This window comes from Ptiloglossa arizonensis, chromosome 2, assembly GCF_051014685.1.
Source record: "Ptiloglossa arizonensis isolate GNS036 chromosome 2, iyPtiAriz1_principal, whole genome shotgun sequence".
NCBI lineage: Eukaryota > Metazoa > Arthropoda > Insecta > Hymenoptera > Colletidae > Ptiloglossa > Ptiloglossa arizonensis.
This window is the reverse complement of record NC_135049.1, coordinates 33,805,799-33,831,131: the sequence shown is the minus strand read 5'-3', so window position 1 is coordinate 33,831,131 and position 25,333 is coordinate 33,805,799. Positions and strand designations below refer to the sequence as shown.

Here is a 25,333-nt window from a genome sequence, read left to right as displayed (position 1 = left end):
ATCCACTGCGTGTATTTTACCATTTTTAACGCAGTCCAAATTCTCGATCGTAAAAGCATGCTCGAAGAAATGATTTAATGTTCGTTTCAAATTGTTTGCAAGCAGACTGTACCATGAAATTTCACTGAACGTAGGTGTTTATCAACAGTATGACAGCGCGTCTAACCTCGTCAAAATATTACAATATGTATTCGTGCGTGTATACAGTCGTACATAGTAATCGTTAATTGTTTACGAAATTGTTAATGTAACAATTGGAGTTAAGCCAACGGTTAATGAACGTTTGCCTACAAGCGTTTTTAAACTCATCATATCTTATCACCTACGTACATACATACGTATATAGTTAAGTCCGTTACGATCAGCAATACGAGATGCACGACACGGTAAGATTCGTTAATACGATTCTCGTTAAATTTCTTAAAAAAGACGCAGTTAATATTATTGGCTCGAGAATACTATGTATTTTTACAAATTTTGGTAAAATATTTTTTGTAAACTTGTCAAATGAACGCAAAACGCAGTATTGCGAATAGAAGGTAAAAAGCAAGTATATGTCTGATTTAACAATGAGTAGGGTTACGAATCGTCTTGATACAGCACTGTTTTATTTACGACGACATAATAATTCCTTAAAGCTCGTTCTAGTTGTCTAGTGGATTCGGAGTAAGTACGAGCGTGGTGTTTCTTTTTCGCCGACTGTGTTCGATCTAGTAGCAAATCGATCGTGCGCGATGTGGATTTATCGACGAGTAAAGTAATCTTTCGTGAAAAATAATATATTTTGTCGAGGAAACGGCGTTCATCGTGAGACAAACAAAGAAAGTTGTCTCATCATTGGTTCACGTTCGATTGGAAGAGAAATTTGGGATTTTTTGACTCACACTTTGTACTTTGCTGATGGAATCCTCGAAGTAATGTTAACAGAAATTGCGGTAAGCTGTAAAAGTAAATCGTAAACCTATCTAAAATCTTGATTTTACTTTCGTTTTGACTGGTATTACGAACACGTGTTTGGTGAATTTCTGCGATAAATTGGGCACGAATTTTCAAAGAAATAGGTATACACTCCGTGACACAGATTTATGCCGCACGAATCGAAAATCACCAAATGTCGCTACTCTTTTACCTTTACGATACCCTTTTAGTTATGGCGTTATTTAAACTTATAAATTATTTATTAAACGTGTATCACGAAATTGTAGTACCTTTGATTTTAATCTTTTGTTTAATATTGTTTAGACGCATCAGAATTAATTATTAAAATAATACGATACATATTTTGAAAGAACGTGTTCATTGGGTTAACAACCTGTCATAGAATTAAAATATCGTGGAAGTGCCGACCGTTTTATTTCGTAATAGATTTTGTGTCTAGATTATACGTATCGGAATTGGTTCTGAAAACGTAACGATATATATTTAACAAATGATAGTTTAAGATTTAGATTGATAATCTATTTACGAAGAAAATTGGCAGCGAGATGGTGTAGATCCCTAGCGGCGAACGACCCGTACTACTCTTAAATCTTACGGTCAGCGCTCTCGACGACGAAACGCTCAAGTTTATAGCGAAATAGTTACCGTGTCTACCGCTGGATGACTGCACCAATATCGATAAGAACTTGAAACACCTTACTAAAATTTTCCAAGCCTCGGTTATACTCGGAGCCTAGTCCACAATATCTTGCATTACGAAGAAAGAACGATCGAACGAACAACACTTGGCAGTCGAATAGAGAGAAACGAAAAAGTTTGTATTACTAGGAACGAATTGAGCATTCCGTTAAAATATGTAATGTTCTCTACAATTTTATGCGTTACAAAAGTTTTTTCTCTCTTGCGGTATTACATTTGTTCTTGTATTCTAAGAAAGTATTCCAAGTTCGATTACCAGGTCTTATCACGAAGAGGTTGCGGTGGACAAAGATCGAAAAGAAGATGGAATTAAAGTTTCTTCGAGCTCCTCGTGTAATTGTGCAGAGTAATTACTTTGCGAAAGAAATTGAGACGAAATTGGGAAAGTGCGGTAAGCCTTAGCCTCCACTTTTTCTAACAAGCAGTGGTGACCGAAGCGAGGAATAAGGGACCGAGCAAACAAAGAAGCTACTTGTTCGCTAATTGTTCGATGAAACTTTGATTCCCTCTATCTCCTTAGTTCGGTAATCTCGATTGTAAAAATAATGCAGGTAAAAAAAGAGAAATCGATGGTAGTTTGTTTCCATTTATCTTTGTTCTGGTCTTCGCTCGTAGCGACCTCCTCTTGGTGAAACCCGAAGGATGTTCGTCTCGGGTGATACACCGAGCTAATCGGCTGCGAAATTGGAATAGTTTCTTAGGATACAAAAATACGTGTAATATCGTAATACGGAAAGCTTTTGTAACGCGTAAGAACGAATGCATGGAATCTTGAATATTTGAACGGAACATGGTAATATGTATTTCGATAAATTCATTCCTAGTGACAAATTTCTTTTTCTTGATTCTCCGTTACGAGACGAAGAAAGAAGTATCAATGTTCCAAGTACGAGCGTAAGGACCCTCTAAAATCTCGGAGTCGGGGAACAGAAATTTCCATCGAACGATCGGTCTATCCTATACCTCGTCTTTCATTCAATGAATAATAATCTGCTTGTGGTTTTGATAACCTATCGTAAAGTTTAAATAACACAATCTAGCGTTCCAGTCGTACGACAACTAGAAGCGTATCGCGAAGTAGAAATAGAAATAGTAGTAGTAGTAAAAGTAGAAGTAGAAGTAGAAGTAGAAGTAGAAGAAGAACTAGAAGTAGAAGTAAAAGTAGAAGGAGAAGAAGAAGGAGAAGGAGAAGGAGAAGGAGAAGGAGAAGGAGAAGGAGAAGGAGAAGGAGAAGGAGAGGTAGAAGGAGAAACGGGAGTTGGTGACTTTCTCCACGGGCGGCACGAATCCGTGTGAAAGAGTGTGTACCTGCAATTGGGGGGTTTTATTCCGGTAGTGCTAGCGTTGCGAGCACGCGAACGATGCTGTTCGTTTGCGAAATATAGTATATTGCGGTTTCTAAAACTTGTTTCAGTCGAAGGTAGACGTCGGGATTTTTTCTTTTCTCACGATGACCCGTCGTGAGAAGCCCGTGATAATGGAAGTCCGGCTTCAACGATAACGGCCAATTCTCCCGGCAATGAGATAAACGGAACTATTCTAAAAATTAGTTAAACTCGAGGCAGTGTATTTCCGACGAGGATCGCGATGTGGCCACGATTGAGAAGACCGCATCGCACGTGGCTGATCGTTGTTTCGATCGTTGTCCTGACGGGAATATTTTTCGTTTGGCCGAGGAAGAGTCAGGAAACCGAAGATCGCAGCGATTACGTTTCACTGCAGTGAGTGCAACAAGTATCGTCAAAAATAGCGTCCTGGTTCTTTTTTCACGACCTTTTTTCACGTTTGTTGCCTTGGTGCGAAGGTGTAATTTGAGTTTCGTTCTTCCTTGTTGTTTCGTCGTTAGGAATCATTGGCTCTCGCAGGGAGGCTCGGGTAAATTGAAATCGCGTTACTTAGCCGATACCGAACAATGTACGTACGCGTAACGATAATACGCTCGAGACGAATATAGTAGTACGATACAAATCGATCCCTGTGGGGATCGTTGGTTACCGAGTTAGGAATCGTTCGTACGGGCGATACGGGAATTCGACGATGTCTAATGTTTTTCTTGATTTTAGACTTTTAGAGAATCAAAGGGATTACGTAGACCATAGAGGAATACACGTGGTTGTAGGACATTACATCGGGGATTCCGTGGATCCTTTGAAAACTCCGAACATTACGAAAGGTATTAGGTGCTTACGTAACAGTGGGTAGCGATTGCGCACTCGAGCATCGTGCTTTCGGTTTGTAGATCTTGTTAACAAAAATATGTTCGATCCTCGGCCGTTCGAGGGGAAGAATGGCAGCCCGGTTCTCGTGCCGGTGAAGGATTTTTACAGTATGCAACAACTCTTCCAAATAAATCGATTCAACTTGATGGCCAGCGACAGAATCCCGTTAAATCGATCTCTACCGGATGTTCGAAGAAAGGGGTAATCTTCCGTTCGGGTTTCCTCTTGTTTACATGGTCGATAGTGTATACGGTTTATCGGTAATTGAACGATCGTACAGATGTGTCTCCCGGTACACGAGTTTGGGCAGTTTACCGAAAACCTCGGTGATTATTGTCTTCCATAACGAAGCTTGGAGCACATTGCTCAGGACCGTGCACAGCGTTATCGATAGGTCACCGAGACAATTACTGGAAGAAATTATTCTCGTCGACGACGATAGCGACCGAGGTAAGACGAAACGGTGGAGGTTTCGATTCCATTTTTATTCGCCTCGCGTTTCCTTCGATATTATCCGCATTAAATGTTCCTTTTCTGTTTCTCATTTTTCTTTGTTAGATTTTTTGAAGGGCGCGCTAGATGAACATCTGAAGGGTTTGCGAGTACCTACTAAAGTTCTTCGTTCTAGGAAGCGCATAGGTTTGGTAAATGCGAGACTTTTGGGCGCGAACGAAGCCAAAGGCGAAGTTCTCACGTTCCTCGATGCTCATTGCGAATGCACGGTTGGTAGGTGAGCTCTTTCTCTTATCGTTGACGCATATACGTGCTACGAGCCACGAAGAAGCAAAATTGGAGCGCAATCGTAATTGTTGTTTTTAATGTCACGTAGGATGGTTGGAACCCTTGCTGGAAGCGGTCGCTAAGAACAGAACGAAAGTCGTGTCTCCTGTTATCGATATAATAAACGATGACACTTTTAGTTACACTCGGTAAAATAGATCTATTTATATTTTCCCGCATTGCCGTTATATTCGGTATTCGGATGTTGAAGTGGAAAAAAAAAAAAAAAAAGAAAAAAAGAAAAAAACGAACGAACGAACGAACGAACGAACAAAAAATCGATGCAACGCGTTTACAGGTCTTTCGAGTTGCATTGGGGAGCATTTAATTGGGACTTGCATTTTCGATGGCTGACGTTGAACGGCCGTTTGCTGACGGAGAGACGCGAGAACATCGTTGAACCGTTCAGAACGCCGGCCATGGCTGGCGGTTTATTTTCCATGAACAAGAAGTACTTTTTCGAGCTAGGTAGCTACGACGAACAGATGAGGATCTGGGGCGGTGAAAATTTGGAATTATCGTTTCGGGTGTGGCAATGTGGCGGTAGCGTTGAAATCGCCCCTTGCTCCCACGTCGGACACCTTTTCCGGAAATCGTCGCCGTACACTTTTCCAGGCGGAGTCGGAGAAATATTGTACGGAAACCTTGCCCGAGTGGCTCTAGTTTGGATGGACGATTGGGCCGAATTTTACTTCAAGTTCAATCCAGGTAGCAGGATCGTAATTGAGAGGCTGCCGGTAAGGTTCCTACTGTATTTTGTGTTTCGTTGCAGAGGCGGCGAGATTGAGGGACAAACAGCCGGTTCGATCCAGATTGGCTCTGCGCGAAAAATTGCAATGCAAGAGCTTCGAGTGGTACTTGGATAACGTATGGCCGGAACATTTCTTCCCGAAAAGCGATCGATTTTTTGGGCGGGTAAATAAGTCGAGTTACTCTACCAAGTGGATATTATAAATACGGAAACGTTGATTCCAGATCGTACACGTCTCGACGAAAAAATGTATCATGCGACCAACCGCGAAAGGCACGTATTCGCAGCCTTCGGGATACGCGGTTCTCGAGTCTTGTATACCACGGCCGATACTTAGTCAAATGTTCGTGATGACGAAAAATGGAATTGTAATGACCGATGAAAGTGTTTGTTTGGATGCTCCGGATCACGATACTCGGCACAAAACACCAAAGGTTAAGATAATGGCTTGTAGTGGTCATAACAGGCAAAAATGGCGATACAACGAGCAAGTAAGTTTTACATTCAAGGATCTGTATAGTTTTATGCGTGTAAAAAAATTTACGATACAGATTAGCTTTCCTTCAGACAAAAACGTTTTTGCACGTTTCTTCCGGCATGTGTCTACAATCGAGTAACAACGAGGGTCCTGTGGTATCTGTCTGTACAAGAAACGTCGATCAGCAATGGACGCTGGAATCAATTCCATGGAAATAATAGTACCAGTATTGTTTTTCTATTTAATATTATTGAGAAACGCGACAGCACATTATCAAAATAGAACGGCTGAAAATGTAGAAAGACGATATTTTTCTAGTGACTTTTACAGAAACGTACCGTTTGCTCGATTCTTATTTTCGTACACGTGGATGTTTAATCCATTGTAAATAAATGTACGCGAGACGTACACAGGGTCATAAATTAGCGTTAAGAAATTATTTTTGCTACTTTTATTATACGCGCACCGTTCGAGATGCAATTAAATTTATATTTATATCGTAAGGTAATTATAATTACGCGTCCGCATCGCGACGGAACCTTTGTGTTAAAAGAGAAAAAGAAAAAGAATGGAAAGAGAATCAACGACAAGATGAAACTAATCTATCGACCGATTTGGTGGCATCTGAAATCAACGCACGTGTGTCGCGTGCATTTTTTCTCGGACTAATTTAGAAATTCCTTAAATAGGTAATTTGTTGTCAATCTCGGAGAAGATGATGTTCGCAGCTGATGATTCACAGAGCGGTTAAGGTTACACGTGACGAATCATTATTGTCATTGTCGCCAAGGTTGCATTGTTGTCGACGTTGCGCGCGTACAATATGGACAAATTGCGTATCAACGTTTCGATATTAAGCGAACGTATTTAAATGCGAAATCGGCGAACAACTATTACAGTTGGGAGCCTGTGAATTTTCAGCGTTCGAATTATCGCGGGGTATAATAAGAATCTACGCTCGTATTCGAAGTGGCTCGCTAAAAGTAGACCGCTTTGATATCTTTGTCGTTTTAAATAATAGAAAGAAGCATTTTATTTCCGAAACACGGTAGCAAGAGTTTCTTCGTAGGTGGAGGCAAGAAGAAGACTCGAAGGGCAATTTTGTTCCATCGAATCGATCTAGAACCAAACTGCGATTCCCGACATCATTTTCCGCGCTGCTTTCCTTTCCGGAGGAAAGAAATACTATATACGTGTGCGTAGAAAACGAAAAGATTTCGAACGCGGATGCTTTCCGGACTTTTAGATTTTTAATCTCCGTCTCGTAGAGAATCGATTTGTGTCGTTGAATTCTGGTCAGCGGTAGCGTTACAACATCGTTTACTGTTTTTTTTTTCTTTTTTTCATTTGTTTCTTTTTTTTCTGCGTACGATACAGCGAGACCGTGTCACTACTACACGCTATTGCGTAACGCTTCATCGATTACGATCCCGATCCACCGGAAAACGATACCTTCGTACTTTTGCTCTGAAAATTATTCGGTCGATCTTTGGTAAAAAAGACAAATTTTACAAGCAACGCCCGTTGCGATTATTTAAAACAGCGAAGATATTAAGGCGATACTTTTCCGTGAGAACATGTACGTCCACATACTCGAAATTATTTTACAACGCATCCTGTACAATGTACCGAGAATCGCGATTTCAACGTGATTTTGTCCAACAAACAACGCAAATTCGTATCCATCGAGGTGTCTGTTGTACTTTGCCGATATCTGGGTCAAAGTCACGTCCTCGGCGAGGCCAAGAAGCCACTTAGCTCGAAGCGGCCTAGTCTCCCTGTTCGTTCGGTGTATACGATCACCTCCAGGCCAAGTTTGGCCGAGATGAGTGAGCCTTTATTTATGGATCGGTATCGTTCCACGAGGAGAGAAACTGCGAGGAACGTTGAGCGAGACCGACGCGAGCCTTCTTGATTTTGTCGGTACTCGGGAGGACGGTTGAATCGTTGAAATCGATTACCTTCGAATCGCGGTAACCGCATAAAATGATAAAAAGTGATAAAAGGACAACTTTGTAATTCTAGTCTTCGAAGCTGAAGTTACAATGTCAGGAGTGCGTTAAAGATCATCGTTGCAAAAAAAAGAAATCGCGTCAACGCGTCGACGAGTTCGAACGTCGGGCAAGTTTACAGCTTCGATGAATATTCTCGACCGATATCGGACGGACAAAAAAAAGACGGAAGATTGTAAAAACAATGGTAAACAAGTGTTCCGTAATGTTAGTAAATCTGTTGATCATTCGGACGATCGATTAGAGATAACATCGATTGAAATCAGAGACGAGCAAAAAGTCTTCCCGATCGGAAGATCGACGATTCAACGAGAGGAAAAACGCGCTGTTGCGGCGAAGAGGCGGAAACGAGGCATCTTGACCGGCTGTTTGTCCGTTTCGGTTTTCGCGCACCTACGATCCTGAACAACTCGGTGTTTCGCGCGGTTAATTACGAGTTCGTTTCCTAGAAGGGGTGTGGAACGTTCCTTTTCCAGAAAGAAGAGCATCTTTCGAGATACACCAATCTTCAAGTTCCACGAGTAAAACTACCCAACCTACGGAATAACGTGGCGAATATACGTATGTAAAAGGTTACGTCGGTACATTGTAGAAAAAAATGTAAATCGTTTTAAATACAATCTCGTAGTCGAATAACTACGATCCCAACGATCGAAAGTTTTCCATCCGAATGAAACGGTAGTTTTTAAAACGAGCGTCGTCGATGCTTGCGCTTTGACCGTTTTTTCGACAGCAAAAAGAAAAGAAGCAAAAGCGCTCGTAAAGATAAAAACTCGATCCTGGCTGGGATAGGTTTACGGAATATTTTCGTAAATTTTCAAGCGAATCGGTCAAATGCATCTCGAGATTCTTTTTTCAAACGTGTTTTGAGAAAAATCGCAGAGAAACGATCGTTTCGACGAAGCGTTCGAGCGTTCGCATGTAACGCAAAAGGTCAGAAATCGGTGTCATCGAAGCGTCCAGGCATTCGTAAGCCCTTTTAACGAAACGCTTAACCGCACACGGTGGAAATTTATCGGAGGAACGCGTTTCGAAACTTTTCCGCTAAAAAAGAAGTAAACCCCACGCGTACGGGGTCACTCCAGGAAGGAACGTGGCAGGAGAGCGGAGAAAGTAAACGCAAGCACGAGACGAAAGTTCCTTTAAAATGAATTTTCACGTGTACGTTTATCGTGTACAGACATACATACGGCGTGTGTGTGGGTGTACCTACCTTGATCAAAAAGTTTTAGGACTTTATTCATAAAATCAAAAATACAAATTTATTCGTCCAAATCGATATGGTCCCCTTCAAAGTAGTCCCCATTGACTGCAATGCACTTGCGCCAGCGCTTGATCCAATCCTCGAAACACCGCTGGTACTCAATTTTCGGTATGTCCATCAGAGCCGTCTTCGATTTTGTCATGACCTCCTCTCGGGTACTGTAACGCGTTCCGCGAAGCGGTTTTTTAATTCGGTTGAACAGAAAAAAGTCGCAGGGAGCCAGATCTGGTGAATTTGAAGGCTGCTGGATAGTGTTCGTGTTGTTTTTCGTCAAAAACTCGCGGATAAGGATCGCATTGTGCGCCGGTGCGTTATCGTGGTGCAAAATCCACGAGTTGTTTGCCCACAAATCTGGCCTTTTTTGACGAATTGCTTCGCGCAAACGTCTCAAAACGCCCAAATAATATTCTTTGTTGACTGTCTGTTTTTCTGGCGCAAGAATTCTTGATGCACAACACCATTGTAATCCATGAAAACCGTGAGCAACGCCTTCTTTCTTGACTGAAAACGACGTGGTTTTTTCGGTCTCGGCTCTTCCGGTGCACGCCATTCACTCGCTTGATGTCTGGATTGTGTGTCATACTCATAAATCCACGTCTCATCTCCAGTGATGATACGTTTAATAAATGTTAGGTCGGATTCGGCCTTGGAAATCATGTCTTTCGCGATTTCAACGCGGTCCTTTTTTTGCATGAAATTGAGGTCTTTCGGCACCAGTTTTGCAGCGACACGTCTGAGGCCCAAATCACTAACCAAAACGTCTTGAACGGATCCATAAGCAATGTTCAAGTCCTCTGCCAGCTCTCTGATGGTCAAATTGCGGTTTTCGGACAACATTTCTTGAATTTTATCGATGTTTTCATCGGTTTTCGACGTTGTCGGCCTGCCACTGCGTTTGTCATCCTCGACCGACTCACGACCACTTCTGAAGCGTTCGTGCCATCGAAAAACATTTGATCTCGAAAGAGTATCGTTGCCGAAACACTTCTCCAACATATCCAAGGTCTGCGGACCGTTAAATCCGTTTTTTACACAAAATTTAATGCAAACTCGTTGATGCTCAAATGATGCCATTTTCAAACTCGAAGACACGAACAAAGGAGATGTGCTCAGTACAACGTAACTTTTACAAATATCAAGCTATGATGCTGAAATTGGAAGGAAGTGTTAATGACAGATATGGTAACCTAACAAAAAAAAAAAAAGAAACAATCGGGTGATTGACAGCGACACACGGGGGACAGTCCTAGAACTTTTTGATCAAGGTAGTATACACACACACACACACACACACACACACAGACACAGAGAGAGAAACAGGCACGCACACATATGTATGTATGTGTGTATATATATATATATATATTTTCTTTAATCGAATATTACATATTAACATATATACAGTCACCATTAAGCTTCGAGACGCGGGACTACGGGGCTGAACAGTATTAACGCGTAAAAAGTAGGAATAGCGAACGACCGATCGTCCGCGAAGTTGCGCCTCGCGATAGACCGAGCATCTTCTTGCGATCGACAATCGTTGTTAGACTCGCGCGAATTTCAAACACCGTGGTTGTTCGAAAGGAAACAGAGGAAGGAAAATAACGATCCGGAATAGCGGAAACGACGTTGTTCTCGAGGCGATGGGGATAGTATTCGTTCGATCGCGAGGCACTCGTGTCCCTGTCGGATTATTTTGACTAACGCGAACGTACGAGGAAGAACTCGACGAGCCGAACCGAGCTTGAACCCATCCGTGCGCACGGCTTACGATCTAGCGGTTTTAAAAGGTAAAGAGCGCTTGACAGCTTCGTCGACTCACGGCGCCGCGTTCGCGGCTAAACGGTAAATACGTATAACTCGGTAACCTCGGTGAAATCACAATCGTGGTACGTTTTACATGTACATATACATATATCGTTTGTGCGTATATATTCGTATATACTATATATAAAAATTAAACGTATTCTTTACAATTCGCTCGTTATGCTTCGCACGTGGTTGACTATTAGTTTACAAGGGTTGGGGGTGGCGGGTGAGGGGAAGAGGTGGCCACCGTAACCTTTTCCCCGGTTCCTCCGCCGCGCCCGTTCGTATCGGACCCGGTGGTATCTGTTGCACGTCGGGCCTCGAGCATCTTACGCGCGCATTTTAAAGCGAGTTTCGTCGTTGAAAATGCGCAACGCGCTCGCGAGATTAGCTGCCACCGGTACCGCGCATCCACGAGTTCGATATTCCGATATCGATTGCCCGATTCTTTGCGCCGAAACGTTTCGTATTTCTTTACGTTTGTATTACGCGATCTCGGTAATACGGGAACTCGTCGACGCGCGGGCGACTAACATCTTTGCAACGATTTCCGCTAACTAAATTGAGCCTCGATTCAAATTCTAGCAGCTATAGGTACACGCGTGTACGAGAACATACATAAATACTATACTCTATTATAATTCTGGTTCGTTGGAGGTTATTCGGAACGCGACCATAGACCGTTGTCGCTGAAACCATGTGCGTTAGGTTGGAGCGTAAGGAATGTTGTTTGCGCAAAATTGCGAGTTCGAGGCGAAAAAAAAAAGAAACAAACGCGAGTCAAACGGCATTTCGATGCGGTGTATATTTGTATCGGTTCGCGATGAAACATTCGGTAGCACCCTTCGTCTATTTATACTTATCGAGTCGTCGTAGTCGAATAGGATACGTATACGAAATTATCGGAATAATCGATATTTCGTCGAAATGAACGGCGTAACGCGGAGAGACGGCGTACACGGCTTCGGTATTATACGTTTTTCGACGTATTCGCGAAAGGCTCTGAACGGGTCCCCCTCCTTAAACGATGCGAACGAAACGAGAATTTAATCGGGCGAATGGAACGTCGAGAAACACAAAACGATACCAGCGATAAGTCGAAGAAACAAAATCGGAGAGTCTGTTTTCGTACTCGCGATTATGATATACTTCCAGACGCGTTCGATCGAACGAAGAAATGTTTCGAGTTTCAAATACGTTCTCGATACGAATCTCAACGAAGAAACGACGTTTCGTATGCATGGACGTGACACATCGATTCGCAAGATAAAACGAGGAATCGTCTAATCGCTATTCGATGTCGAAGCGCAACGCGAGAAAGAACGCAATGGTCGCCCGGTGTAAGGTAGGAACGCGACGATGGACGAGGGTTTCCGGTCGTCTAAAGTCAACGCGAAGACGTTTCTCTCTTTCTTTTCTTTTTTTCGTAGCAGGCTGTCGCAATTCGAATCGAGACGAGGTGTCCCCGCGCGTTGGGGACCGGCGGGCGACCAGTGAAATCACGCGTGTAAACTGGAACGAGATGAGATCGAAAACGCGACGCGCGGACGTGAGAACGCGGCACGCGGCACGCGGCACGCGCGATCTCGCGGATAGAGAGACTCGTCCACCGAGAAATTTCGCGGCTTCTTTCTTCGCCGGAGAACCGGTCGAGGGATTGCCTAGCGTGGAAACTGGCAGCGATCGCTCGAAGCGAGGCACCGCGTACTTCTCGTCGGTCGATGGATATATAGTATCGTATCGTATCGTATCGTATCGTATCGACGCACCGGACGGAACATCGTACGGACACGTACGTAATCCCAAGTATTGCTGCGCAAAGCTTCCTTTATTCGAAAAGTTTCGATTTTTCCATTGGGTGGGTAGGTAAAGAGGCACGGTTCACGAATTGAAAAAGTCTCCGAGGATTTAGGTCGGCCGCGAGTATTTCTCCGATGAGATTTTATTCGGGTTAGGTAACGCGAGGGAATATTTCGCGGCGCGAGTTCTTTGTGAGAAAGGAACTCATCGGAGGGAGAGGAGGGTGTCCGTCGGGGGTAGAATTTCGGACGATGCGCGTTCGAGCGGGGACCGGTGACTGCGAGGAAACCGATTTCCAAGCCTCGAGGTCTCTCGATCGATCGGATCTCTCCTTCTCTCGGTGGTATCTCTCTGTTAGCGTTTCATGGTTGTCGAGATCGCTCTCTCGCCTCGGCGTGGCTCCTTTATTGCGTTTCACTTTCGCGATGAGCTTGCCCGTCCGATCGGGGCGTGGCAAAAGTGTAACGCAAGAGAGGTCCGAGGCCATCGTCGGCCGGGATCGCGTATACGCGCGAACCAAGAAAAACAGTGCCGCCTGTCATCCTCTTTCGTCGAGGAGAGATCTCCGCACCGTAGAAGCTTAGTCTCGACACCTCGACACCTCGAGCCTCGCGTCTCGTCTCTCGCCTCTCGCCTCTCGCCTCTCGCCTCTCGCTTCTCGCCTCTCGTCTCTCGCCTCTCGCCTCTCGCATCACGCCTCTCGCGTCGCGTTGCACCCGATCTCGAATTCTAGCGTTTTCGATGCGCATGCTGATTCATTGACGGAAAGACACAAGTAAAAGGAAAACCAGCTTCTGGGAAGCGTAGGCCTGGTTGGAACGGTTTCGGGGCGATCGCTAGTCCGCGTCGTAAAATAAATATCAAAGTTTCGCCCGTTGGTTGGACGTCGGCCGATGGAATTCGGTCGTATCGATTCCCGCGTCGTTCGAAACGTAGGTGTTTGGGTTTACCGTCGCTCGGGTACCGGTCTCCTCCGATTTCGCTCCAGAAACCGTCGATCGTTTCTCGATCGTGTTTTCTTATTCGAGCGCAACACGCCCCTTGCGGCGAATGTTCGTTCAAGGTGGTAAGCGTCGATGAATTGCTCCCTTCCGATCTTTCCGCGCTATTTTCTATTTCGATCGGCAACGGTTGTTCGTTCCACGGAGAAGGTGCGAACGAATCGTCGACGAGCCGACGGGTGGAAGCGTTCGACGATCGGTCCGCGCGCGTGGCGTTCCGTCAGTTCGATCCAGATCCGTAGCGTGATCGATCGAAGCGAGCCGTTTACCATTCAAGGTCGAAGGACTTCCCGCTGGTTGGCGTCGGTGTCGATCGTCGGTCCTCGGTTAGAAAGTGGCCAGGTACGATTCGCAGCCGCGGAGTCAAGAACGGAAGACGATTAGATCGTTTCGGTCCGGGTACGGTTTTCAGCGACCGTACGTAGGAAACGAGGGGGATCGTATCGTCGCCGTGTGGGATCGCTGACGGCGCTTCTCTCGGTCTTTCCTCTCGTTTGTTCCTTGTTTTTTCGTTGATCATCGCCGACGGGAAATACGTCGTTTTTCCGCGTCGCGCGTGTCATCTTTTACCCGAGAAACCCAATTTCGGTATCGAACGAGAGCGTATCGTTCCGACGTTCCATTATCGCGCTTAAATCGCGTCGACAGCCTGCGCGTCGACGTCCCGAATACTTTGCGAAATCGAAAGAAATTTCTGCGTCGAATCGACAAAGCCGTATTCGTTTCGGCTCCGTGTTCCGCGCGGATCGATTCACAACGATAGGATCGCGCGTTGTTTTCTCTCGGTCCTTCTTCCCGACGAAAGGTTCGAAAGTAATAACTAAAGGGTCGGTGCTTAGAGCGAATTTTATCGTCTACTTAACCTAGGCGCGCAACGGTTTGCGGTGTCCGAAGAACGTATCACGAAGGCACTCCTTTAAGGCACCCGTTGGTGTTCGAGCAACGTTCCGAAGAATTCTACCTCGGTCGAGTTTTTCGGCGAAACGATTCGATGCGTTTACCCGAGACGAAGCCCGGTTCGAAGGTTTCGGAATCGTACGGGCTACGCGAGAGACCGACCGTTTCAATCGAGTAGAGCTCGCTTCATAGCGAACGAACACGTTGCACTTGGTGTCGCGTCTTCGGCGTTCCAAGAGGCGGTTCCTCTAATCGAGAGACCAATCTTATCGCCTTCGGCGGTTCGAGTGGACCGACCCGACCGACCCGACCGAACCGTCCGTAACGACGGTTGGGAGTACTCTCATCGGAGAGAGGATACACCAGATTCGTAAACGTTTCGATATCGTCGAATCGCAGCGACTCGCAGGGACATTTCGACCTCTGAACTGATCGCGCGTTCGTCGAATTCTCGTCGTACGCGCGATCGTGTCTTTCGGTTCAAGTATTGTTTCCGGGCGACAAGGGAGGAGAATTGACTTCCCTTTGTTCCTCTTGAACGCTGCCGGGTCTGCTGGCGGTGCTGCTCGACCTCGAGCTCAGATTATCCCGATCGCTGAAGTACGAAGAATCGCCCCTCTTCTCCTCGAGTCGAAGCTGTTGCTTGTCGCTTCTGAAGTCGTCCGGCCCGTGACCGAGCAATCCGGAGAAGTAAGGTATTCCCTGTCTCTGCGACGTGATCTTCCCCATGAAGCTGCGTATCTCCTCGAAATAGGATTCGTCCGCTCTCGGCAGCTGACCGTGATACCTCGATCTGACCTCGTCCAGTATCGTCGGCCCGTCCGCATCGTGTTTCTTCAGATGTCTGTCCAGGTTGGTCTGTTGTCCGAAACACCGTTCGCACAACGGACACTTGAACGGTTTCTCCTTGTTGTGGATATTTCGTACGTGACGCTGAAGGTTGCTGGAAATGCTGAAGCTTCTTTCGCAGTATTTACATTTGTACGGTTGCTCGCCCGTGTGCGTCCTCAAGTGCCGAGTCAAGTTGGCCGATCTTGGGAACACTTTGCCGCAAAATTTGCACGAGTATCTGTCCTTCGGCTTCAAACCGGCTTGGACGCCGATGGAGTACGGTGGGAGATTGGAAGATGTTTGCTGCTGCTGCTGCTGACTCGGATGGTTCTGTTGTTGTTGTTGTTGTTGTTGTTGTTGTTGCTGCTGCTGACTCGGATGATTCTGCGGTTGCTGTTGTTGTTGCTGCTGCTGCTGCTGTTGCTGACTCGGATGATTCTGCGGTTGCTGTTGTTGCTGCTGCTGTTGCTGTTGTTGTTGTTGTTGGTGGTGGTGGTGGTGGTGGTGATGGTGGTGGTGGTGTTGTTGCTGTTGTTGTTGTTGTTGTTGTTGTTGTTGTTGGGGTGGTGGTTGTTGTTGTTGTTGTTGACTCGGATGGTTCTGTTGCTGCTGGCCGCTCGCGGGACTCGGTATTCTCACGGCGGCCTGCGAAGAGGAGGAAGACGAGGTGGTCGAAGTCGTGGAGGAGAATCTGTTGGGGGGTAACGGTACCATGGTAGGCAGAGCTCTGACTTGAATCTTAGGCAGGTCCGGAACCGGTGAACCGTGATGGTGCGACCGGTACATGGCTTCCAGGACCAACGGATGGACCGCGTGGTGTTGAGGGAACAATACCGTGTGATAAGGAAGACCGCCGCCGAGGCTGTTTCGGTTGAGGACTTCGATCTCGTTCTGATTTTCGTCCCTGAGCCTCTCCTTTTTACGATCGACGCGCAGATCGAGCGGTTCGCAGTCCAGATCGTCCTGCTGTAGGTGCGGTTGAGGCGGTCTGGCCGCGGGACTCATATGGGGCTGTTGCTGGTGTTGCTGTTGATTCGTGGGACTGGAGAGACCGCGACCGTGGCCGTGGCTCAAGTCGTAGGGCAACTCTTCGACGTCCGGCACGCGAACGCTCAGCGGATATATGCTGGCCTGTTTCGGGCTTATGTGGCCCGGCATTTTCCTCGGACTCGAGTCTTTCTCCCGCATGGCTGGAGGATACTTCGGGTCGTGCAGCAACGTCGGGGGCAGGGTGACGCTACCGAGATATCCGCTCATCACACCGCCTCTGTCACCCGCGTTCTTGCTCCTGCTCGTCGCTCGGGGTGACCTGGAATCGAAACAGTACACGTTCTTTCATTTTAAACATCGAAATCGATTTTGCTCGTTCGAGCTCGTAGCTCCGTAATACAGAAGCGAGGAGTAATCGTGCCTGTTTATCGATACGACGAACGAGAGAGCGAGTACCACGTTTCTCGCAACATTTTCCTCGCTTTTCTCCCAATAGAGAAGACCGTTCGCGGGATTTTCGCGGACACCTCGATTCGTCCCTGTCGAGATCGTTCGACATCGTTCCATCGCGGAGGTCCTCGAAGTCGCCGCTCGTTCTTCGATCGATTTTGCGAGCGAATCGCGGATCAACGGATTACAAACAAATTATGAGAAATAACCGTGTCGCGGGATCGATGCTCGCCTTATCCGGCATGGAAATCACCGTGACGAGCGTTACTCGTGCGAGCGTCGAAGTCTCCATCGACCTACGAACGTTGCGCGCTGCCTTTCGCCGAATTTTCCTCCGGTCGAGGTCTTCGCTGTTTCGTCGGTGAATTTTTCAACGAAGTAATCTCTTCGGCCGAGATTCGAGAAATCGAGGGAACCGTTCGCCGGCGACGTTGTTTCGCGCTAATCGATCCAGTTACCGAGGAAGCTAATTCACGGTTGGTCGTCCGGTTCCAACGAAAGAGAAAACCGCTCGCGACGTTGACAGGGGCGCGGGTCGGGCGGCAGGAGGCAGGGGGAAAAAGGAGGAACGTCGGAGGAGCAAGAACCCCGTTCCGGCGTAAAAGGAGCAGAAGCAAGAAGCTCGCGAGCGGCAATAGTGAAAAGCGTTAATTGCGAGTACGGAGAATGCGAAGACGACTGGGTGGTGTCCGGCTGGAATCGAAAGTACACCGAGCGTTTTAAAGTCACCGATCCGCTCTACCTCGATGGTTTTCACGATCGGTTCGCGAGTCGTCGACCGATCGTTGCGCGCGTAAAAGTCGAAAAAGAACTCGTTCGTCTTTCGTTTCGAGAAGGTACGATAAAGTCGCGTTATCCGTTCGAGCGATTATCGTCGACGAGCGATTCGCTCTTTCTCTGCCGGACGATAACGAAGAAAGCGATAGATACCGTGTCATCCGTCTACGTACTCGGACGCGGTTGATCAAGTTCGATTTACATATCGTACTTTCCCCTGTTCCCGTTCGATAGTTCGATCAGCAAGGAGAAACTCCCGTGCGTCGATCGGATTTTTCAGGGAAAAGAGCAGCGACGCGATACAACGCGACATCGTCTCGTCCGTTTCGGATAACGCGATCCAAAGCGCGACGATCGACTCGATTCGACTCGATTCGACTCGACTCGATTCGACCGTCCGTCCGTCCGTCCCGGACAGCTGCGGATTTCCGGTAACCGAATCGCGAGCGGCGCGCTTCTCGGAATTTCGTTTCCCTCGAGCGTGCTCGAGTCGGCGGTTTATCTCCCGAAAGGTGGAGTTTCACCGAGCGGACTCGGTGAGTAATGTCCTCGGGAAACGGTAGCTGGTTCCGCGGAACGGCGCGGTGCGGCGGTTGAAACAAGAAGAAGAAGAAGGAGAAGCGAAGCACGATCCTTAAGGACCGACATCTGTTACGTGAATCAAGTTGGACCGACGTCGCTCGAGATCGGCCAAGATCCACGCTGCCAGCCACGATCCAGTTTTCGGTTTCTAGAAAGTCGGGATGAGCCGGGCGTGGTTTGTCTCCCTTTCCTTCTTCTTCTTCTTCTCTTTCCCTTTCACCCTCCGCCTCTCGCTCTGTCGTCCTTGCCGGTATGGTTTCTCTCCCGACATTCACCTACGTGTACCATAAGTGCGCTTCCAGGGCCGCATGCTCGCCGAATGCACCGCGAAAAAACCTGAATCGCTACGTTTTCTTTCGAGCGAGGAGACGAGGATCGTGCGATTCGGTGGTCTTTGGCAAGCTTCGAAAATAGTTTGGACCGTTCGAGGCTTGGCAACGTTTCGAATCCAAGTAGGATTTCGAAGCGAGACTCGAAGAAACGTCTTCGGCGTTGACCTTGTTTCCCGCGTTGCCCGTTCACGGATACTCGTCAAAGTCAGCGAATCGTCGAGTGCTTCGCTGTGCCGTGCAACGCGTACGAGCGTCCACCACTTGTTACTCGAGCAGCCCGTGTCCTCGTTCATCGGCCGTTTTGTGGTTTATGGATAAACGCGCGCGGCTCGCAATTACGCGCGATCGCTTTACGAATTATTCGTCGATTCCGGTTGTTCCCTTGGATCGCGGTGCGCGGTGCGCGGTGCGCGGTACGCGGTCGAGGTCGTTTGTTTTTCCGGCTTTGCCGCGTTCGCGGGAATATCGTTCCTCGAGATTCGAAATCGCCTCGCGTTCGTATTACGCGGGTAAACGTCGATTTGTGACGCGTTTCGTGGTTACGAAACGGAAGAACTGTGTAAATCGGTAAACAATGGCCGAGAAACGACGGGGGAGTGGAAAGGGTCGGTGAAAGGTGGTAAAACGATATAAGATCGCAGGTTTCGGATCCTGCGCCGGCTTAATCGTTCTCGATGTTACTTTCATTCGGGCTGACAGGCGACACCGTTCGTTATTCATCGAGCTTCGTATTTCGTGGCGCTCGCACCGGCCAGTCTGGCAGAATTAATTTGTCGACAACATTTCGCCGAGCCGCGTACACGTAAGCGGCGCGCGTGCATCGCCGATAATCCGACGATTATTATTTATGGCATAAAAGTTCGAGGTTGTTTTCTGCGGGCGGGACGATCGCGCCCACGCGTTCGTTGGTAGTCGGTAACCTTGCGGAGGCAGCTCGAACGCGACGCGATTCGGCGGAAGGAGAAAAAACGATATCGTATCGAGCCTCGAGTTTCTTCCGTTTCGCGAAATACCGTTTTCGCGCGAATCTCGAGTCGATCGAACGAAAGACGGCTACGAATCACCGCTCGCGTATCGAGAATACGCGACCGATCCACGAGTCGTCGAGAAACCGTTCCCTCCCGTGGAAACCGTCCGTCGGACCTCCGTTTCCAGTCGGAGACGCCTGAAACCGAGATTCTGCTTCGCGGTACGATGCCAAATAGTTGGCACGCGGTCGTACGTTTCGCGAACGCGTTTCGTATCATTTTCATCCGAGAATCGAACACCACGCACTCGGTTCCGAATATCGCGAATAACCGTTGTTTACGGTCGATCAACGTCTCGAACGAACCAATTCGTACAACGTAAAACGTTCTCGTCGGATAATTCGATACCCGGCTCGCGAAACGCGATTCCGGCCGGCTTCCGGTACCGTTGCGGAGGCTCCGACCCTAATAACCGTTGCCCGTTAGGACCCGCTCGTCCCGGTGATCCCGCTTCGAAGGGAGCAAAGCATCGTCCGTGACTCCTCCGTCCGCTCGAGATAGTTTTCTTCGGCCGGTCCGTCGACGTCCAACGACGATTGTCGCGATCGAGTCGACCTACAACGAGGGCAGCGCGAGTTAACCGCGATTCGTTCGAGCGAAACGAAATTGCGGCGCAAAGTAGTCGCCGGGTGCTTTCGATCGGCCGCGACGATTCGTACGATTTCGAAAACGTTTGCGCGGTATCTCGGACGAGACGAAGAATCCGTTGGCTCGAATTTACGGAGAGAACTCGAGAACTCGATACGAAGAATTTTCTAACGCGGCAATTTGCAGAATTTCCGACGAGCCGCGCCGGACACGAGACGGAACATTCGGTAGTTTTCACCGATTCGCGGTCTCTCGACGATTTAGATAAACGACGACTCGTTTCAGGCGTTTCCTTATGAAACCTAAATTATCAGCGCGCCGCTGGAATCTCGCCTTATACTCTCACCGCGAGGCAGCCTTGAATTCCCCGTTGCTCGTCGGCTCGCGGTTCCTACGAAGAAAGTATAAAAAATTGTGCGCGCGGGATAAAGAACACGAGGAAAAGAAGAGCGCGCAATGCACGCGGGGTGATTCTAGAAATTGGACCACGCCTATGGCTCTTTCCTTGGAGAGAAACGTTGCGCGGTTCAGCGATGGCTCGCGTACTCTACTTTTCAAAGGTCCGACAAAAGGTGGCTTTTCACTCGCGACGATAAAAGTTTCGATGTTGGAAAATACTAGGAAAGTCGTTTTCGTTCGCGGTACTATCGATCGCCGATACGTCGTTGCACGAATACGCGTACGGTCGTTGCGAGTTCCGAGAAAGTTGATCTTTTTCAGCGAAACGCCGACCACGCGTCTGAAATTCGTCAAATATTTCCAGCGCGCCGGAAGAAGATTGTGCCGTTTACAGAGGTTGGATCGAGGAGGTCTCGACGGCGCACGGCTGAGAATTTTTCTCACGGATCGCGTAACGCGTTTAAACCGCGTCTGGTAACAACAGTAACGGCCATTTGTCCGTAAATTGTACGATAACGGACGGAGCGGGGAGCGGGGAGCGGGGAGCGGGGAGCAACGCGAAGAAGAAGCACACGAGAAAGGAACGGGAAAAGAAAGTGAGTGCTCGCGCGAGGAGTCAAAGTCGCTGAAAGGACTTCCTTCGAGGCGGTCGGTGCTCGCAATTATCGCGATTACCGGCTTCGGTAAAATTGAAGGAAGCACCGGGACCTCGTCGGGAAAAGATTTTACCGCGCAAGGTAAACGTACGCGATGTCCCTTCGGGCACCCTGCGCGCCTACGTAGAATTCGAGGAAAGGTCGAACCGTTCCGATTCTTCTCTCCGTTTTTCAAAATAGCCGCTAGTTGCTCGTTATCGTTCGAAACAGTCGCGGGTTTCGAATCTCTTTCTCCCTCTCGCTCTCTTTCCGCCGAGTATCCTCGCCACGCGACGCACGCGTTGGAACGCTCCGTCCGATGCGGTGTTTTTTTGCGATTCGTTTGAAAGTGCCGCTGCTGGACGGGCGCGCTACTTTTTTGCCAACTAATAAACCGACGAGCGAGCGCGGAGGAAAGTTATCGGTCTTGCTCGCTTCGATTTCAAAACGAGCCGATAATGGAGCGGTTTCGCTTTCGGTTGTTACGAGAATTTAGCGAGGCTCTCGGACGTTCTTTCGAACGAATGGCGACACTGCTTACGGATGCAAGCGCGTCGCGCGGCTACGCTCGAATGTCACCTGTCACGATTAGAAGTTCGTAACGAGGAGACCGAGGAAGGAAACGAGACTTCTGGATTCCTAATCGGCCCACGGAGTTCCTAAGTAAACGAAGTCGACGACGACGACGACGACGACGACGACGACGACGACGACGACGACAACGACGACGACGGCGACGGCGACGGTCGCGGCCGGTTCGAATCGATTATATAATTGGACGATTTCGAGCGATTCCGAGCGTCCGCTCGTGACCGAGATACGAAAATTACGTACGGGAACGCGCACCTTCTCCGGCTCTAATAGGCGATTGTGATTTAAAAGGAGTGAAATCCGTGGCAGATGAGAAAACGAGCGGCGCGACGGTATAGAAAATAGACGACACGGGGAACGCCCGTGAGCGATGGCATGCCAGGAGATCGATAACCCGCTGTAATTCAATTCGACGTATTAGAAAGCGTCTTTTAATTAATGCGACGCGTCGCGTCGCATCGGTCAGATATTAACCGTCGCCGGGCAAAGCGGAGCGACCACTCGCCGAATGGATCCAACACGACCGAGATCTTTTCCTTTCCGCGACTTTGAGGGTGGAAACGAAATCTCGTTGGTCGTATACGCCGCGACTACCGCGATAACAAGGTCGAACCGTGCCATTGCGTTTCGCGACTGGACGGTCGAGAACGAGTAACCGGACGATCGAAAAACGATCGAAGAAAGAGTAAACGGGAAAGGAAATCGGTTCTGATTCGTCGACGCGATCGAAAACCGATCGTATCGATCGAATCCGTTATCGTTTTCTTCGCATTTCGATCTCTCTCCGATGTTTCCGAAGGAATCGGAATTAGGCTTCCGCGATTTCGGCGTCGCGCGGAAGTCGTCGAGCGACGTACTTCCCCGTGTAAACGAAAGCGGGAGAAAGAAACGGGCCAGGGATGGCGATGGTTCGTCGCGTTGGATCGGACGAGAAAGGAGGACGAACGGGAGAAGCGGGAAGGGATGGTTGACTAACAAACGACGATTTCGATCCGCGTTGCGTGAATATTTCATGAGAAAACGGTCGAAGAGTCGCGGCTGTCGTGGAGATCGAGGGACGAGGAAGAACGAGAGAAGAGAGGAGAAAAGAAGAGAATCGGGCCAGCGCAGCGCGACGACTGGGCAACAACCGGCCCGAACCGAACATTCGTGAAAATCTATTCCTGATTTCGGGCCCGATCATTGTATATATGCATTTGCGGACGTTATTGATCACGGCCTGCTCGAGTATCGGTGATCGTCGAGTTTCCACGAAGCGTCGCGAGCGTTGCGTGTACCGTTTCGTCGATCCTGTTATCGTTGACCGCTTTCGTTCTACGAAAACTGGGAATGCTACGATTCTAGCAGGAAGCTCGATCGTTTCGGTGTTCTTTCGCGCGAGGACGGGAAGGTAAACGCGCGTAACCTTCCGCGCAAGTATTTCGGCTGAAAGCCGAACGGTCCGGGTCTACGGACCCGCGATCTATCGATCCGCGCGGCGATATCGTGGTGTCGTTCGGTGCGGTTTTCGCGGTCGTTGCTCGCGCCGGGTTGCGTCGCAGCAGCTTCGATCGACGTTGTTGCGTTACGAATGTAGATCGTGGCCTCAAATTCGAGCAGCCGCGCCGCCGTGCCGCCGTGCCGCCGTGCCGCCGCGTCGGAATTGTTTTCTCGTCGAACGACCAAGGACGTTGAGATTCGGACGTTTTCTCTCTTCGCGGGATCGCCGACGAGGAGCGTTGGTTGGGTTCGGTCGGGCACCGAGTGGTGCGCGCGAAAAGAAAAAATTGCACATCGCCCGAAACGCGGTGTCGAGCAAGGGTGGAAGGAATTTTTTCGCGGTGGAAAGCGTGGGCGTCCGTCGCTCGTCTACGATAGGTGGGGTCTCGGCGACGGCAATGAGCTTAACAATGGCATTGCGATACTGCTCGAATTTAATTCGAAAGCAGCGAGGCCCATTGTGCGCGCGTACGCGCGGACGTATAAATAGACGTACGTACTCGGTGCGCGCGTGCCCACGCAGCAGCTTTATGCCACCGAAGATCCGCCGTCCCTCCTCGTTGACGAGTGGAATTTGCATTTACAAGCTCGAGCGTCTTCTGGAAAAAGAACGCACCGATTCTCGTTAAACGCGATATCTCGTCCGAGTTTGGCCGCTCCGGCTTCGAGCGTCGTTTTCCAGGACCCTTCGTGGATATTCGGACCTTGGTTGAGCTTCATCGAAAGAGAAGAAGAACCGATCGTTGCGGTAAAGAAAGGTTCGCGCGGTTTCGAGAACGCGGAGCCGAGGGATACCGAGGCGAGAACGGGCAACGGACTTCGAAGACGCAGTTCGGGCACGGTGTTGTCGTTCAGGAACCGTTTTATTACCGTTTGCGCCAGTCCACAGCCGAGGACATTGTTCGAAGCTCTGGGAATCTCTCATGATTGTCGTGCCTTTCCATTCTCGTAATAGCGGCCGTATTCAAATAACGTCGGCACACGTTTACGCATCGCCATCGTTGGGCAATCGGAAAAAAAATGGGGAAGCGACCGGAGCGGAGAGGATCGCGCAACGCCGCTTCGTTCGATTCGAATCGAGCCTAACGTTTGGTTTTCGAGTATCTCGAACGAGACGAAGAAGAAGGAGAAGAAGAAGAAGAAGAAGAAGAAGAAGAAGAAGAAGAAGAAGAAGAAGAAGAAGAAGAAGAATCGCCGCGTCGTCGATTCCGAGAGACAGTTCGCCCCCGCGATGCGGGAATTCGACGACCGCTCGTCAACGTCGGCCCTCTTTTTTCGTGGATCGCCCTCGATCCCGATCGTGTCGCGGTACTCGCCGCGTTAATTGTGCACGAATCGCCGCGCCGACGCGAATAATCGACCAGATCCGGCGAAGGAAAAAAATCGAGCAGTCGCCGGTGAATTATTACGCAGATAGGGGAGACGGCCGCGAGAAATCGTTAATGGCGAAATCGATCGGCGCGCCGTGGCGGCAGACACGCTCGAAAAGAAAGAAAATAATGGGAGCGCGCGAAGAGGAGAGCAGCGAGAGAACGCCGATCCTATTGGTTCCGCGCGAACGTAACGGTGTTGTCGGTCTATTTCGATCGGCGTGGCCCCTACAACAAAAATCATCGAGCCACCTCGGCCAGCGGTTGGCTTACCTGTTATCAATTAACTGTTAACGTTGCTGCGCCCTCGGAACCCGTAAGTGCTGCGTGCACTATCGAACGCCGGGCCTGTTTCTCTATGAATAATGTATCTCGGTTCAAGGAATTCGTGGCACTTAATCATTGCATCGTTAAGAGCGGACGGGCGGACGGGCGGACGGACGGACGGACGGACGGACGACCGACTTCGGCAAGATTTAAGCGGCACCCACCGATATTCCTGCGAGACCATGAGAATCTTCCGCGCAGTGTTTCCTCGCTCGATCGCGAACCACGTGCTTTCTTAAGATACGCGGTACTCGGATCGTCGGGTCCTTTCGCACGATTCCAATAACATCGTCGATTCGTCTCGA

At 48.7% G+C, this 25,333-nt stretch overlaps 3 protein-coding genes across 5 annotated transcripts in view; 1 reads left to right on the top strand and 2 right to left on the bottom strand.

Moving 5' to 3' along the window:
- The window catches only part of Sec31 (COPII coat complex component secretory 31), a 34,972-nt gene that overhangs the window by 7,637 nt on the left and 2,002 nt on the right, over nucleotides 1–25,333 (bottom strand). Inside the window, exon 1 of one of the 2 annotated variants that reach the window (XM_076305032.1) lies at nucleotides 335–358. The exons of the other annotated variant lie outside the window; for it this stretch is intronic. The gene's annotated coding sequence lies outside the window, so the exon portion shown is untranslated. Of the gene's footprint in view, nucleotides 1–334; nucleotides 359–25,333 lie in introns of those variants that run through there. 2 annotated transcript variants of the gene reach the window in all.
- LOC143143610 (polypeptide N-acetylgalactosaminyltransferase 3) lies at nucleotides 172–6,173 on the top strand. 2 transcript variants are annotated; one of them, XM_076305037.1, is made up of 11 exons: nucleotides 172–386; nucleotides 3,053–3,359; nucleotides 3,702–3,811; nucleotides 3,878–4,058; nucleotides 4,138–4,307; nucleotides 4,416–4,583; nucleotides 4,687–4,786; nucleotides 4,936–5,345; nucleotides 5,410–5,552; nucleotides 5,613–5,879; nucleotides 5,956–6,173. In XM_076305037.1, exons 2-11 carry the CDS (start codon nucleotides 3,226–3,228, stop codon nucleotides 6,082–6,084), a joined length of 1,812 nt encoding a protein of 603 aa, XP_076161152.1. In that variant the 5' UTR covers nucleotides 172–386; nucleotides 3,053–3,225; the 3' UTR covers nucleotides 6,085–6,173. The 2 variants fall into 2 exon arrangements, with proteins under 2 accessions (XP_076161152.1, XP_076161151.1); XM_076305036.1 differs by lacking the exon at nucleotides 172–386 and adding an exon at nucleotides 637–935.
- Nucleotides 15,116–23,896, bottom strand: LOC143143611 (uncharacterized). The gene is made up of 2 exons (XM_076305038.1): nucleotides 23,832–23,896; nucleotides 15,116–16,789 (listed from the first exon to the last, which is right to left on the bottom strand). The coding sequence occupies exon 2, from the start codon at nucleotides 16,735–16,737 to the stop codon at nucleotides 15,130–15,132; it is 1,608 nt and encodes a 535-aa protein (XP_076161153.1). The 5' UTR covers nucleotides 16,738–16,789; nucleotides 23,832–23,896; the 3' UTR covers nucleotides 15,116–15,129.

Coding starts and splice junctions, on each gene's coding strand:
- LOC143143611 (XM_076305038.1), bottom strand. CDS start 16,737: ATGAGCGGATATCTCGGTAGCGTCACCCTGCCCCCGACGTTGCTGCAC.
- LOC143143610 (XM_076305037.1), top strand. CDS start 3,226: ATGTGGCCACGATTGAGAAGACCGCATCGCACGTGGCTGATCGTTGTT. Junction 5,346..5,409: donor TTACTTCAAGTTCAATCCAG/GTAGCAGGATCG, acceptor GTTTCGTTGCAG/AGGCGGCGAGATTGAGGGAC. Junction 5,553..5,612: donor GCGATCGATTTTTTGGGCGG/GTAAATAAGTCG, acceptor CGTTGATTCCAG/ATCGTACACGTCTCGACGAA.